The sequence below is a fragment of the Cannabis sativa genome, unplaced genomic scaffold (genome assembly GCF_029168945.1).
Source record: "Cannabis sativa cultivar Pink pepper isolate KNU-18-1 unplaced genomic scaffold, ASM2916894v1 Contig3, whole genome shotgun sequence".
NCBI classification, from domain to species: Eukaryota; Viridiplantae; Streptophyta; class Magnoliopsida; order Rosales; family Cannabaceae; genus Cannabis; species Cannabis sativa.
Window position 1 is genome coordinate 325,550 of NW_026870039.1, and position 15,970 is coordinate 341,519.

Here is a 15,970-nt window from a genome sequence, read left to right on the forward strand (position 1 = left end):
AAAAAAAAAAAAAAAACAAAAAAGAAAAAAAATGATTTTACAAAATACTCCTTCCCAAACAGTGAACATCTTGTCGACACTTTCTATTTATTTTGAATATAGCTATTTTTTTTTTTAGAAAAAAAGCGTGCAAATATATATAAAAGCAATTAGACCTTCTGGAAAAGAGTTTATTTGGGATAGAGCTAATCGGTAAGGAACCGAACCTCTAGTGGGAAAACGCCCCGTTAGCCACATTATGGGCCGCAAAATTACACTGTCGACTAATATGTTCAAAAATACATCCAACAAAAAAATGAGAGGATCTAATATAAAATGAGACATAGTCGTCGAGCTCCCAACGGGAATCTTTCCCATTAAGAGCATTGATCACTATTCTCGAATCACTCTCAATCAAAATAAACTTTAAACCACGATCCCTTGCCGACTCCAGAGCTAGACAGCAAGCCGCCGCTTCCCCGCAAAGAGCGTCAGAGAACTCCAGCTTAGAGATAGTAACCCAGATCACCTTGCCAACATGATCCCTTGCGACTACAGCTGCACACATGCTTTCCAACCCTACTCTGACATCACAATTCAGCTTCACCCAATCCTGGGGAGGGGGCCGCCAAACGTCCTCCAAGTGTGAAATAGTGCAAGGGAGCAAATAAACATGGTGATCTGCAAAAGAAGAGCGAACAGAGTCAATACATTTAAATACATCAGCAGGACAATGATTGTGTACCTTTTCATTGCGAGTCCGCCAGATGAAGTCAATAAATCCCATTTTATGCCGATATTATTGATGGTATACCAAAATTACTCGTCCTTTAATTTTTTTAGGAAACACTCATATCTCTCTTTCTCAATCTCTTCTCTATTTCTCTCTATTGTCTCTCTCTACTTAGCCATTGGAGAGATGACGAGCGTCGAAGAGACCACGATGCCATGAACGCCAAAGAGATCACGACGCCACAAACGCCAGAGGAGGACCACACCACCATCCCAAGAACGCCCAGGCCGTTACTCCACCATGGAAGGCCAGAACACGTAAAATAATAGGTAAGTGTTTTTAAATAATTTTTTGTATTGTTATTTGCATTGGTTTTGTTTTGCTGTTTTTCAAAATCGGGAGATCTAGTTTTTTGGTGTAATTTGGGTATTTTTTTAATTTTCGATAGGGATAATTGCGGCAAAAGTCCCCAAAAACTTGAGGTTGATGCCGATTAGTCCTCAACTTCAAAAATTGGCGGTGAAAATACCTAAGGTCTCAATTTTTGTTTGTCTGTTGGTCCTTTTTCTAACGGATCTGTTAAATTCAAATGAAATGCCACATGTCAAATTTTAATTGGTCCAAATAATAATTTTAATTAAAAAAATTAAATAAAATAAAAAACTAAAAAAAAACATTTTAAAATCATAAATTTATTATTTTTTTCTTTTTTTTTTCTTATTCATCTTCTTCATGAACCCAGTCAGCCACGAGGGTTCGATCGGAACACCACCACGAGATCTTTGAAACCTCGAGAAACCATTCATAAACTTCATCTTGAGACTAATGATAGTCATAAAATTATTTTTTTTTTCTTTTTTTCCCTTTCTTTTTTCTTTCTCCTTATTCACCCTCTGCTCATAAACCACCCATATCAAAAACTCACCACCCACAACCGCCATCTACAACAGTATACGATTCCCATTTAAATAAATAAATAATTAATCAATAATGATTGATGATGAAGATGAATCCTAACAAATCTCAACATTCTCATCTCAACAATCAATAAACTAAAAAGAATTATTTTAAAATCATCAAACAACTTTTTTTTTCTTTTTTTCTTCTTTTCTTTTTCCTCTCCGTCTTCTACCTCTCGCTACTCCCTGGGTCATCCCATTTTGATTCTTCTTTCAGCCACACATTATTCTTACCCATCCTCAAATTTTGGTATATAAAATAAATCCAAATATATATTAATGTACAAAAAAAAATACAGTAAAGATTCAAAATGTTCTTATTCCATTCCCAGTAAACCTAAACCCATTCTCAGTAAAAAAACCCAAAATAGAAAATCAAATTCCTAGTAAACCCAAACCCAGATTTAACTCACACATCAGAAAAAAAAATCAAACTATACCCGAATTGAAATCTTCGTCTTCATCTTCTTCTTCTCTGTCCATGTCTCTTTTCACAAGCTTAGATCGCATAAGGAGAGAGATGAAAGAGGATTTGGGCTTCAATGGTCTCGGTCTAATCACCGTCGGAGAGCGATCTGTGAAGATGCTCCATAAACATTGTTGATGAGGGCCGATTGGCTCGCCGTAGACGGGGTCGAGGATGATGACAGGAAATTGCAAGCTCAAAACGTGGTTTGGGTTTTTAATGCAAGAGTTGTTTATGTGTGTCTATGCTCCATGAAGAAGGAAGGTCTTATGCTCCACAAAGAAAAAAAAGTGGGCTGGGGTCGAGCTCATGGTGGTGGTGGTGGAAGAAGCTGAACAAGGAACAAAGAGTTTTTGAAAGAAAACAAAAACGGACCAAATCGTGGTCTTTCCTCCATGAAGAAGAAGAAGGAGAAAAACAAATAAAAAATAAAATAAAAATAAAAAGAAAAGTGTTAAAGTTTTTATTTATTTTTTAATAAATTAATTATTATTTAAATTATTTAAATTCTTTATAATTAAAAATATGATTTGGACCAATAAAAATTTGACACGTGGCATTTCATTTGAATTTAACGGATCCGTTAGAAAAAGGACCAACAGACAAACAAAAATTGGGACCTTAGGTATTTTCACCGCCAATTTTTGAGGATGAGGACTAATCGGCATCAACCTCAAGTTTTTGGGGACTTTTGCCGCAATTATCCCTTTTCGATATGTTTTCTATATATTCTTGATGACTTCTTGATGTATGGCGTATAAGGTTAGGGAAGACCAAATTCAACACTATTTTGATTATTTTCTGATAGATTTCAATAGTCTATCTATTTGTTTGTTTGAATAATTTTTCATTGATTTTTGATAGTAAATTTGTTATTGATTTTTTGACATATTTTCGATAGTTTACTGAAGTTATGTTATGTTATTTGCTTGATTATTTTTTGATAGTTCTTGATAGTTTTTTAATGGCATTTTAATAGGATTTTTAGGAAGTTTGTATATTTGTTTTGCCCAAGATAAAATTTATTTTTGATGGAATTTTGATGAGATCTTAGATGTGTTTTTGATATTTTTTTTTTTTAAAACTAAATTTATACCTTTTTTTTTATCAAATATTTCTAGAGCATATATTATTCCAGTTTTAGACTGGAGACTTTAGAGGTCGTGTGACATATAGAGAGTGTGACATATAGAGAGTAGAATATTTAGCAAGATCGTCACACACTTTACAAGCATAAACAATGTAATTTAAAACAAACCAAAAGCAATTTAGTTAAGAAATAATAAACAAAATCATCAACAAACTACAAAATTATTAGGCAAAACAAATATACTTGAAATCTTATAGAAATACCATCGAAATCTTTTCGGAAAGAAAAAGTAAAAATAACATAACACAACTTTTAGTAAACAATTGAGAAACTATCCAAAACTCATTAAAAAAACACATGTCGAAAAAGCAATAAAAAATTAACTATCGAAAAGCAATAAAAATTATTCAGACAAATAAACAAACCATCGAAAATCTATCAAAAAATAATTGAAAATTTGTCGAAAATGACATTCCCTAACCTTGGTACTGTTAGACTTTTATTTAGGCTTACATTAACTTTTATTAGTTTTATTAAAACTTCGGTTGATTGAATAGTTCTTTGTTATATTAGCTCATATTGTTAGTAATTAATAGTTGATGGGCTTAGTATCTGTGTGTGTAAAATCTAGTTGAAGCAGAAGTGTGGACTTTTCTAGTTAACTGAAGCCTTTGATGAGCAGGTCTTGTCCAACTAGGGTTATGTAGTTGAGTTTCATCCCTAACTCTATAAATACATATTGTTTCATCACAATTGTATAATTTTGATGATCAGAAAAATGAAATTGCTTCAAATTTAGAGACTTGGGGAGGAAGACTTAGTTGATAGTATTGCATTATCAAAGGAAAATTTGATTTTATATACTTAAAAAATTAAAAAAATTTATTATTAAACCAAAAACCTAAACCCTAAAAAAACTATGACTTTTTTTTCAAAACCCCAAAAATACTCCCCTCACAATTCACCCATTCTCTCTCTGCATCATCTCTCTCTCTCTCTCTCTCTCTCTCTCTCTCTCTCGCTCTCTCTCTCTCTCTATCTCGCATCCCAACCGCCCACCCTCACCACCACCTCCGACCTCCATCCTCCGACCTCCGACCCTCACCACCACCTCCGACCACCCACACCAACACCCTCGACCCAGCCCCACTCTCTCGGACCACCCAAAGTCGCACCCCCTCAGCCCACTCTCTCTTCCTCTCTTTGAAATCGCAGAAAAAAAAAATTTCCCCCCAGGTTCGATGGTCGGACCCCATGGTCCGACCATCTGACCTGGGTCTCTCTTCCTCTCTCTGAAAATGCAAAAAAAAAAAATAATAAAATAAAATATATAGGTCCGATGGTCGGACCATTGCGTCCGATGGGTCCGATTGGTCAGACCCCATCGGACCCCATGGTCCGACCATCAGACCTGGGGGAATTTTTTTTTTCTGCGATTTCAGAGAGAGGAAGAGAGAGTGGGCTGAGGGGGTGCGACTTTTGGGTGGTCCGAGAGAGTGGGGCTGGGTCGGGGTGTTGGTGCGGGTGGTCGGAGGTGGTGGTGAAGGTCGGAGGTCGGAGGATGGAGGTCGGAGTTGGTGGTGAGGGTGGGCGGTTGGGATGCTAGATAGAGAGAGAGAGATGATGCAGAGAGATAATGGGTGAATTGTGAGGGGGGTATTTTTGGGGTTTTGAAAAAAAATGTCATAGTTTTTTTAGGGTTTAGAGTTTTGGTTTAATAATATATTTTTTTTAATTTTTTAAGTATATAAAATCAAAATTCCCTTATCAAATTATGGTAATTGCTATGGATTAATTAGGTACACATACCTAATTATTATATATAATCATTGTGTTCTATATTATATAAAAATTGATCTTAAGTTTATGATATCAAATCGCCAATTGTATATAATTTAGGATCAATAATTTGTGTAATAATTGATTGATATAGGTTAATTATCTCTAATTATATATTAACTTCTAATTACATATTGATTTCGCAATTATATGTTAGATTTTTTTGTTGTTTAATATCAAAATTTTAGGAGTTTTATTCCTCATTAAATTCTCTTTATCTTAATATATTATATACATGAAATTATTGAATGAATGGAAAAAAAATTTAAAATTAAACTTTTAGGGTTTATGAATTTTCATTATGAAATCAAATTTTGGTTTTTCATTAAATTGTTTATTGATCAAAATTGATTGGGCAAACCTCATTACTAAGTAATCCACAATATTTCTACACAACTTATTTTTTGAATTGGACTAGATCAAAATTACCACTATAGTCCGATTTATTTTAGCTCATAGTTTTTGGATGTATTTCATTAGATCTACCTAAGTTATGTATGTATACTCAAAATTAAATTCTAGATCTCTTAGAAATTGAAACCTGAATAAAACCCTTTAATTTTCCACAATTTTCATCAAATTTTTGCTCAAAATTTCATCCCGACCCAATTAGGTCTGAATCGGGTCTCACGAAACCCGTTTTAAGAGATTGATTGATACTCCCACTCAGCACATTAATTCTTTCCCTAACTGTAAATGGTAACTGTTGACCACCATGATGTCCTCCTTACCACCGTCTTGTCTCGCTAAAAAATGCTCATTTGCTTCAGTACCCATATGCAAGTACTGAGAAAGCATCAAAAAATTCTACTTCCGAGGCTAACCATGCATCCAATTCCCATACAATTTTACAATCTCTTCAGCCAGCGTATCAAAAAGTTTGTGGCAAAAATTCTCAGAATGTCCAATGATACTACATATGAAATAAAAAGTCGGAACATGCTCATATTTAAAGTTAGCATAAAACCATTCACCACCCGTCTTCTTCATCCTCATCCTCTATTTTAGCGGGAGATCAATATTGATGGTGACACGAACACGCAAATAATCACGCAATAACCCATTATAATTCTTCGGGTCTATTTCGACAAAATCGTCGATGGTCCTAGCCGCCTCCTTAGCCACTTGTTCAGTCATAAACCCAGACGAAAGATTGTGAATTTGGACCCACATATCAAGCTTATTCAAACTCATCGCTTTTGGATCACCACCTTTTGGCACCCTTCCAAACAAGAATGGCAACTCATTGAACGTCCAAGGACTGCCATTAATAACACTTTTAATATCAATCTCATAGTCTCATAGTATAACTGAAATAAGAAGAGATTCGAAGCCAACTCTTTAACAAATAACCTTTTTCCTGGCTTCCAAGGCCCTGCCATAGTGTGTTTCATTGCCTCAAAATCCAGCGCTCTCACGTTCAAAAAATGACCCACCAAGCACCATTGATCATCCACCAGTAAATCTTCCTCATCCACGCTATCAAACTCTACCATTCCCCCTTCATCTCCAAGTTCGATATTCGAATATTGATCCTCCAAATCATGCACGACACGACTACTGGAAGCCATTGGACAAAAGAGTTGAGATATTGGACCATAAAAAGCCAAACTAGAAAGGACAAACTAAAACTTTTGAGAGAAACTTACAAACACATGCCAAAAGGCAAGACTGGTATGTTATGTTTTGGTTAGTGATATATATGGAAGATTGATTGTTACACTATATTTTTAGTCACCTACAACAATAATTTTTTTACTTATAGTAGTGGACGATGGGAGGCTATTCCTTCGGTCTCAGATTCTTATGTTCATTTTTTTCATCTTCATTTTATTCTGGTGATCTTATTGTTATTTTATTATATTATGCTTCATTTTTATTTTTTTTTCTTTATGAAATTTCGACCTTATTATGTATTATGTTGGTTTTGTAGAAATTCCACAACTATCTACGCCGAAACGGTAACTCTATGGTGGCGTTGGATTGGTCGTTTGGGCCTGGGACTTCCACTTAATTCTTTTAAATTTGGCTATGCAACTTTGAATTTTTGTTTTATCTATGAGATAGTCTTTCTCTAATGATTTGGACTCTATTAGAAGTTATTACTAGTTTGCTTTCTAATTTTCTTAATGTATCCCTTATTCATATTTATCTTACAATAAATTAGTTAATCACGTACTTAGGGTGGATAATTAACTAGTTTAGATGTATAGTTTTTCATCTTTGCTTTTCGTTGTACACTATTTTAATTAATTTCAATAAAAGTTTAGTTTATTGTTAAAAAAAATATAAATAAATATTTGATTTACTTTTTTTTTAAGAAATAAATGGAATTTAGTCTGAGCTTTACACACATTTATTTTTCATAGCTAACAGAATAGTAGTAACAGAATGAAGTAAAATAATTTAATTTGTAAAAAAAAAATATAATATTTAAGTATATAAAATTTAAAAGTTTTTGTTGTAAATTTTTTTTAAAAAATAATATTTTGATATTTAATTTCAGAAGTTCGAGAAAAAAGTTTGATGGTAAATTATAATCTTAGAGCACTCCTAATAGTTTCTCTAAACTATCCTTTATAATACCTTACCAAAATTCTATTTTTTTCTTATTTTACTTCAAATTTTTACATTACATCATACATTAATTTTTTTATTTTTATCTCCATATTATTTAAATATTATTATGTTCAATATTCATTTATATAAAAATAATGAAAAAAAATCAATAAAATAAAGAAAGAGATGGTATGAGAGAGAAATAATAAAGTAAAATAATAATAAAATAAATATAGCTTAATGAATAATTGTAGCTACATTTAGAGAAGCTATAGTACAATTTTTTAAAATAACTTTAATACCATTCTTTAAAATAAATTTACAGTATTTTCTCAAAACAAAAAAAAAATAAATAAATAAATTTACAGTAACTCATATGATCCATTTGACCATTTTTAGCTAAATTTTTACATATAAAGGTATTTTAATGGAGTTGTGCTCTTAGCGACCAGACAGACAACTTCCCCCAACGTGCGTGTAAATACTAAATAGTAACGTAGAATTACAGCTAAAAAAAAAAAATAAAAAGATAAAACTCAGTCAATTCTCAATGGTCAATACATTATTTATTTTATTATTTTAATCGAAAGGGCATTTATCGGCTACTTTACATTACAAATTCCAAATCCTGAGCCTTTCTCTGTAAAAATGCAAAAACCAAAACCAAAAACCAAAACAATCCGCTTGTTATGTTGATCTCCCACGATTCTTAACGTACACCCTTCTCCTTTCGTTTTTCAGATCCCATTCCATCTCAACGCTCTTCCCCAAACCCGCTTGCTTCTCTTCCTTGCATTCTTATGGTTGATTTCCCCGTACACTTATGTGCACCGGTCTTTGACTCGACCCCATTGGTGAGATAGGCGGTCTCTGCAATCTTCAGCAATGGAGTTTTCTTCTTGGTTCATGGTTTTTTCTATTTCCTGCTTCCTTTTAGCATCTGGGTCATTCTCGGTCGAGAATTTTAACCAGGCGTAAGTCATTTCCCACTGTTCATTTTTTTCTTTTTCTTAATAAAATTAAGAAAGTATGTATTTTGTTCGAAGATGTGTGTGTGTTTCCATTTTTTTTAATCTTGCCTATGACTAGAATGAAGCTATTTACAATTATTGGAATGTTCATTTGTTTAGTTTTGTGATTGTTAAGTTTGATCTTATTAACTGTTAGCTGTTAGTGATAAAGGTGAATCTTTTAAGTTATGTTTCTTGTCATAGTGAAGAATTTCGCTTCGTAATTTGGTTACAGAAAATGATTTGATATGCTAAAAGAGTTGCTTTTTTCAGTTTGGTCTCTCAAATTATTGGACTAGTTTGGATAGTTAAACATGGAAATACTCGCTCTAATATCATATTAGATTTACTAATTTGATTATAATGCTAATAGAAGGGGCACCGCCAATATTAGAATGCATGCTTTCCACATATCGGAGAGTTTCTAACATGGGTTCTTGATTTGATTGCTATGTAACTTGTTCGACAAATAATGATTTTGAACATAAATTGATTTAGCTTTGTTTATATTAAACTTGACAGTTACTGCCCCTTTGTAACCTCTACAATATGTTTACACTAATGAGAACTTAAATTGATGCAACGGAGTTATTAACTAATTGTGTTATCTTCTGAGATTGTTTGTTTTACAAGTGCTTCTCAGTTTGATATCATTATGGGGCACATAATTGTCATGCAATATATTTTTGTTCACTGCTTAAATTTTAGAAGAGTTGTTTAGGTAAATTGTTCAGAAAGATTTACACATAATTTTTTGTTCTGCAAATAACATTTGCAAGCCGCTATATCTAACAATTGTTGCAACACTGCATGCTCAGGTTCCCAATTGTCGAACCCGATCCTGGTCATACCAAACTTCAGCTTTCAAGGGAAGGTTTGGAGGCCATCAAGAGAATAACAACTCCAATTGCAGCTGTTGCAGTAAGATAATTTTATGGAGCAGCTTGTACTAAGAATTAATATATTTTATTCATTTTTGAATTACGCTATTGCTTGAAAGTTTAACATAAAGGTATATTTTTGGACTTCATGAGGTTCAATTGTTTAGGGAAACCTTCAATACACTTGAGATGGCCTATTTAGCATGTAAAGATTAAAGTAGTTGTCATGTCAGACATAGGAAATCTGCTCTTTCTTTTTCTTGTTTTCATGCTAAAAGAGCTTGTCTTTTTTTTTTCTCTTTCCAAATATTTCTTCACCATTCTTTTTATTCTTTAATGTTTTAAAATATCATCTGTGTGGATTTTTGGAGCTGAACCAGAAAATCTACACATGTAATAGTGTTTTTCATTTTCAGTGAAAAAAAAATAGGTGCAAGTAATTGTTTTGAGTACCCTTATTTATGAGTTTGGTCAGATTTTACGTTTATGAGCTTCCTATACTTTTCATTAGCTTGATTCCATATCATTGGTGGCTTGTTCTTCAGGTTATTGGACCTTACCGCTCTGGAAAATCGTTTTTGCTTAATCAGCTTCTCTCGCTTTCTTGTTCCGAAGGTGCAGTCCTATTTATTTTTGTATTGTTTCTGAACAGGTCTTGTTGCGTTAATCTTTCTGCATAGTTTGGTTAGTTTATATGATGTAGTATCCTTGAATATCCAAATGCTTTTTCTTCAGGCTTTGGTGTTGGACACATGCGTGACACAAAAACAAAGGGTAATTACCTTGAAATCACTGATGTGCGTACTAATAGTTTGCTTCTTTCATTTATGTGGCTGCTATCTGACAGTTTTGTTCTTTCTTAATATCTGTTTCAGGGATATGGGTATGGGGAACCCCACGAGAAATGACGATCGATGGAGTGAAAACTTCCGTGCTTTTCCTTGATACAGAGGGTTTTGAGAGTGTTGGGAAATCAAATGTATATGACGACAGGTAATTTCCACGCCAATAAAGTACTTATTTAAATTAAACAAATAAATAAATTAAGTGCTGTTTTTCTTTGGTGTGCCTTTCCTTTTCTCCCATACTGAGTTCCCTGCTTCTGCAGGATTTTTGCTCTGGCTACTGTCTTGAGTTCTGTACTTATCTATAACCTGCCTGAGACGGTTAGTGGCAATAAGTTTGATGTTATTATTTTAGAAGGCTAGTTAATCTCGCGGCTCCTATGACCAAATTAACTTCCTTATGTCATTTGTGTAGATACGTGAGGCCGACATCTCTCGACTATCATTTGCAGTTGAGCTTGCCGAAGAATTTTACGGAAGGTTCGTGCTTTTTTCTTTCCTTCTTTCTTTCAAAATATTTTATTAGGCATCTTAGTTACTGTATTTTTCCACTTAGCAATTGTTTTAACATTTAACAATGTTTTGGTTATTGTCTATATTTTTATTGGCAAAACTAATTTTTTTAGTGGCTTGGTTTTTTCATGGCAAACAGAGTGAAGGTAATTTACAAAACCTTTTTGTATATATTACCTCCCCCCTACCATACAATTTATTTTCTATGATTCTAATGATTTCTATTGGCTATTTCTGATGATACGTGTCGTGTGATATGCATAAATAGGGGCAAGATATTGCTTTTGAACCTGCAAAGCTTTTGTGGCTTATCCAGCGTGATTTTCTCCGTAAGTTTCATTTGATATGTTTTTTGTAAGGAACCTGATCTGTAATTTATGTGACAACCTACCAATAGATCCTTTAGCTCAGAACCGAATTGTGTAATATTTTTCTACCTTCTTGTTGTCCTGCAGAAGGGAAATCTGTGCACCAAATGGTGGTTGAAGCTCTCCATCGTGTCCCTAACAGTGAAGGTCAGGTTTTTCTGCTCATTGGCTGAACTCTTTTGTTTTTGTTTTTTTTTTGTTGAAAAAGTTGCAAGCCCAGCAGTGAAAGGCAAGGGTCATTTTTATTATTATTATACTACTAAAACCTGAGCTGTTTTTGTAAAAGCAAACTCTTACTGTTGATGTTTTTTGAAAATGCAGGGGACAAAAATATCGATCTGGTATATCCTCTAATAATTGATTTCTTGATTTTCCCATTTTTTTCAATTATTAATTTAAAAAATTTCTTTTGGAACTTATCTTTGATTTGCTTTGTGTTTTTATCAGGTTAATCAAATTCGAGATTCCTTGGCTATCATGGGTGATAACAGCACAGCGTTTAGCTTACCGCAAGTACGGGTTTTACTTTAATATTTGCTGTCCATTCAATATTAGTTTCCTAGTTCTATAAGTATGACATGTATTCACGCACACTAGAGGCTGTGTGTATATTTATTTGTTCATGTTTTGTATTTTGTTTATGTGATCTGATTCTATGGTGAATTTGAATTCTGTACATATAAACAGCCTCATCTTCAGCGAACAAAACTATGTGATTTGAATGATGGTGAACTTGACCCAAGTTATGTCAAGAAGAGAGAGCAATTAAAAGATGTTGTTGGCAGCATTATTCGTCCAAAGATTGTGCGGGGAAAACCTCTTAATGGAAAGGAGTTTGTATCTTTTCTAGAGCAGGTATCTCTTAAGCTGGCTCATGCGAATTAAAACAGGAAAACCAGGGAAAAAGTTCCTGTCATTGGAGATTAATAATATGTTGTAAAGAGTAGTAGTTTTAAGCCCCTTCGTTAACATTTGTGATCCTATCAAACTTTTGGGCATTATTGATACGTTTTTCTAATATTAGCAACGACAATCAAAATGAAACGTGATTATGTGTTATCACATTTATTTGTTATGCCATTCATTTCCTGCCTTCAATATGTCATAGTTATTTTTTTTAAAAAAATTTATTATTACTACTATTATTATTATTATTATTTGATTTGTTATTCTATTACCAATACAAAAGAGTATACTTCATTTTGTTATGTTGGATGCTATCTCTTGTACATGAATTGAAATTTACACATATATTGCTTTTTGATGGTAATACTATGCATTTTAATATTTTCTTATTCAGATCCTTGAAGCCTTGAATAAAGGGGAGATCCCATCAACCGGCTCTCTTGTTGAGGTTTTTAATAAGGGTATTCTTGAGCGATGTTTGAAGCTGTATAGTGATCTGATGGCAAAGTTGCATTTACCTCTCTCTGAAGAATCTCTGCAAAATGCCCATCAAAATTCCAGAGAGGAAGCAATGCAACTTTTTGAGCACCAGCATTTTGGTCGTCACCATGCAAAGAAATCAGTTAAGGAGCTAGATGAGGAAATAGAAAAGGTATTCATTCAACTACACATATATTTATATATACGTAATCGGAAGTTGTACTAGGTTATATAGTATATACAACTAAATAGATGGTACTAGGTTATATACTGTACGTGATCAGTGTACCTGCTCTAAAATTCTTGGGTGTTTCCAGTGCTGTTTAGTGTCTTTCTTCTATCTGATTATTGGGCACTTCTGGGAGAATATATCTAAAATTATTGAGCAATTATTTCATGAACAAAATAGAAGTTTTGTCAGTGGTGAAACCTGTAGACATTGATTATGGTGCTTAATTGTGTTTGTTGAACTCCATTTGGACTTCTTCACTCCAACATATTTCGTACTCATATCATATTACGGTTTTGCATTATGCTAGAAGTACGATTACTAATTCTAGAAAAATTATATAGGCTTACAAGAACGTTATTCTAGCAAATGAAAATAAATCGTCAAAGCTCTGTGAGGGATTGTATACCACGTGTGAGGATGAAATGGATCATCTTCAGGTTCTCAGACTTCCTACAATGGCGAAATTCAATGCAGGTTTCCTGAAATGCAATCAAAGTTTTGAGCAGGAGTGTGTAGGACCTTCAAAAGCAAGCTATGAGCATCGAATGATGAAGGTTGGTCAATTTTTTTCGTTCTTTTTTGTTTGAGTTTGACATTTCCTTTAGCTATTAAAATTTGAAGTTCAAATCTATTTTGATACTTGTTTGTCATTTGGATAGCAGAATGAAGCCATAATTCATTGTTTGGCTTCATCTCTATTTTTGACAATTTTGTTGCCTTGACATAGTCTGCAACTGCAAAAATTTTAGACATACCCTTACAAAAACGACCTATGACAATTTAATTTCGCAAACTGTTCTTTTCTAAGAAGTTACAATTACCAATTGACTTTCTTTATTGCCATAATAAAATTAATTAATCTAGTTACATATTCAGTGTCGAAATATGTCAGTTTGGTATGCTGGAGCCAGATAACTGAATTATCATACATACAATTTTCTGCAGATGTTGGGGAGATCACGCTCTCTATTTATCAAAGAATATAACAACAGGCTCTTCAATTGGTTGGTGACCTTCTCCCTTGTCATGGTGGTGTTAGGCAGATTCATCATAAAGTTTATTTTACTTGAAATTGGGGCATGGATACTCTTCATTTTCTTAGAAACATACACAAGGATGTTCTGGACAGCTGAGTCTCTTTACTACAACCCGGTTTGGCATGTGATAGTTGCCACTTGGGAAACACTTGTTTACAGCCCAGTACTGGACTTGGACAGGTAAATGAACTCTCCTTTCTTTGATCCTCAATCAGAAGTTCATGTAGGGCACTTACCAAATGAGATATAAATCTTATCACACTCAATCACCATTAATACTCAATTACTGTGTTTTTGATTTGGCTTTTTTTCGTTGTTCGGAACAGATGGGCAATCCCCCTTGGTGTAGTACTTTCATTATTCATACTTTATTGGCGGTGTTACGGGATAAGGAAACACGGGTCGCGATGGCTTTTACCAATGTACAATCCCAAAGGCGGTTCAAATCGCCCCAGATCAGACTGAGAAATAAGTGTTTACTTTTGAAGTGTTTAACTATGCATCTTCTCTTTGTACACTGGGCAAGCTCTTCTTTTTTTTATGGTACGTGAAGCCTGCCGATGATCTATTCTTTTGGTTCTTCAAGGACTTGATTTGCTACTGCAGAAAAAGATGAAAAATGGTGAAGAAGATTGAAAAGAAAAGGGAAGTTTCAGACAGTGTAGGCCAAATGTAGCATTAGCCAATTAATTGTATCTTTGTTATTTAAATTATTTCCAAATTCATTTATTTCTAGCGTTTTAGATTTGACAATGAATTAATACTCAATTTGTATAATCTGAATTTCTCATCACGAAATACTTTAAATACGAAAAAAGGAAAAAAGAAAAAGATAAATGGTTTACTCGAAATATCTGTGTCAAATGCTTGTGGATTATTCATGAGATTTTGATTAAATTCCCCGTTGGACTTTAGTTGTAAAACTACTAATGACACATTGTTCAGTATTTTAATGTAATTAGCCTTTGATAACACTTATATTCCCTCTTGGCGAATGGAAATTTTTCGTAAATATGAGAATTTAAAGAATTTTTCTTTTGTTAAATATGAGATGTTACGCAAAATAAAAAAGAGATTTACAAGATGGTTGAAACTCAACTTTAGATTGAAGATAAATGATTTTAATGGAAAATTAGTCATTGAAGATAATTGATCAGTCTAAGAGCATATCTAATCGTATACTATTTTATTAAATTGGTGTGAATTTTTTACACTATTTTACTTTAATAATACACTAAATTATGGTCTAATTCTACATCATTAATAATGTTAAATTTTGAATTTACACCGATTTAGTATATAATTTTTTTTTTTTTTTTACATTCTAACCTTTATTTAATTTTATTTTCAGATATAATCCTACAATTAAGTCCTTTAATTAAATTTTATCACAAAAATAATAATTGATTTAAAACATTAACATATGTGCAAATACAAAATAACAATAAAAAAAATATTAATACTAATAAAATAAAAATAACATAACACTAAGTTATAAAACTAAAATCAACAACATTTAAGTAATTAATAATTTAATAGTCAAATTGATCACTTGTGGATCTTAGCTTTAAAAAATATTAAAATATTGATTATATAAACTTTAAGTACTTTCAGAATATTGATATTTAATATGCTTAATATTATTGATGATCTCTTTTTTGCATAATCATTTTTTGTTTGTTTTGAAAATGGTCGTGTATATTAGGATCAACTATATAACTTCAATAAGATTTTTTTGAAAAAATATTTAGTGTTTAATTGTTTTAATAAATATTTATTTTACTAAATTATTTTAAGATTCTAAATTCTTACTAGTAGTCATGATATAATTCTTACTAATTATTTCATAAATTAACTATTTTTGGCTATTAATGTAAATAATATAAAATGTGAAAATTTTTAAGTAAAATATATTTATTTGGTAGAATATTTTGTGTATTTGATGTGAATCATTTTAGTTATTGTACCAAAAATTAAATCTTTTAACATTAAATTGGTATAAATTTCACATTATATTAATAGGGATATGATTTTGTTCCGTGATGTACTCTCACGGAATGTATTCTGTGGTAC

At 32.5% G+C, this 15,970-nt stretch overlaps 2 protein-coding genes across 2 annotated transcripts; one reads left to right on the top strand and one right to left on the bottom strand.

Moving 5' to 3' along the window:
• Window positions 1–208: 208 nt before the first annotated feature.
• LOC133033259 (uncharacterized) lies at window positions 209–2,154 on the bottom strand. The gene is made up of 2 exons (XM_061107949.1): window positions 2,112–2,154; window positions 209–660 (listed from the first exon to the last, which is right to left on the bottom strand). Exons 1-2 carry the CDS (start codon window positions 2,152–2,154, stop codon window positions 209–211), a joined length of 495 nt encoding a protein of 164 aa, XP_060963932.1.
• Window positions 2,155–6,721: 4,567 nt separating this feature from the next.
• Window positions 6,722–14,748, top strand: LOC115716338 (uncharacterized). The gene is made up of 19 exons (XM_030645142.2): window positions 6,722–6,740; window positions 7,000–7,027; window positions 8,489–8,599; window positions 9,454–9,556; window positions 10,062–10,131; window positions 10,252–10,290; window positions 10,392–10,509; window positions 10,625–10,682; window positions 10,777–10,841; window positions 11,014–11,020; window positions 11,143–11,203; window positions 11,330–11,389; window positions 11,564–11,583; window positions 11,690–11,755; window positions 11,930–12,097; window positions 12,543–12,800; window positions 13,202–13,414; window positions 13,806–14,077; window positions 14,224–14,748. Exons 1-19 carry the CDS (start codon window positions 6,722–6,724, stop codon window positions 14,360–14,362), a joined length of 1,875 nt encoding a protein of 624 aa, XP_030501002.2. The 3' UTR covers window positions 14,363–14,748.
• Window positions 14,749–15,970: the final 1,222 nt, after the last annotated feature.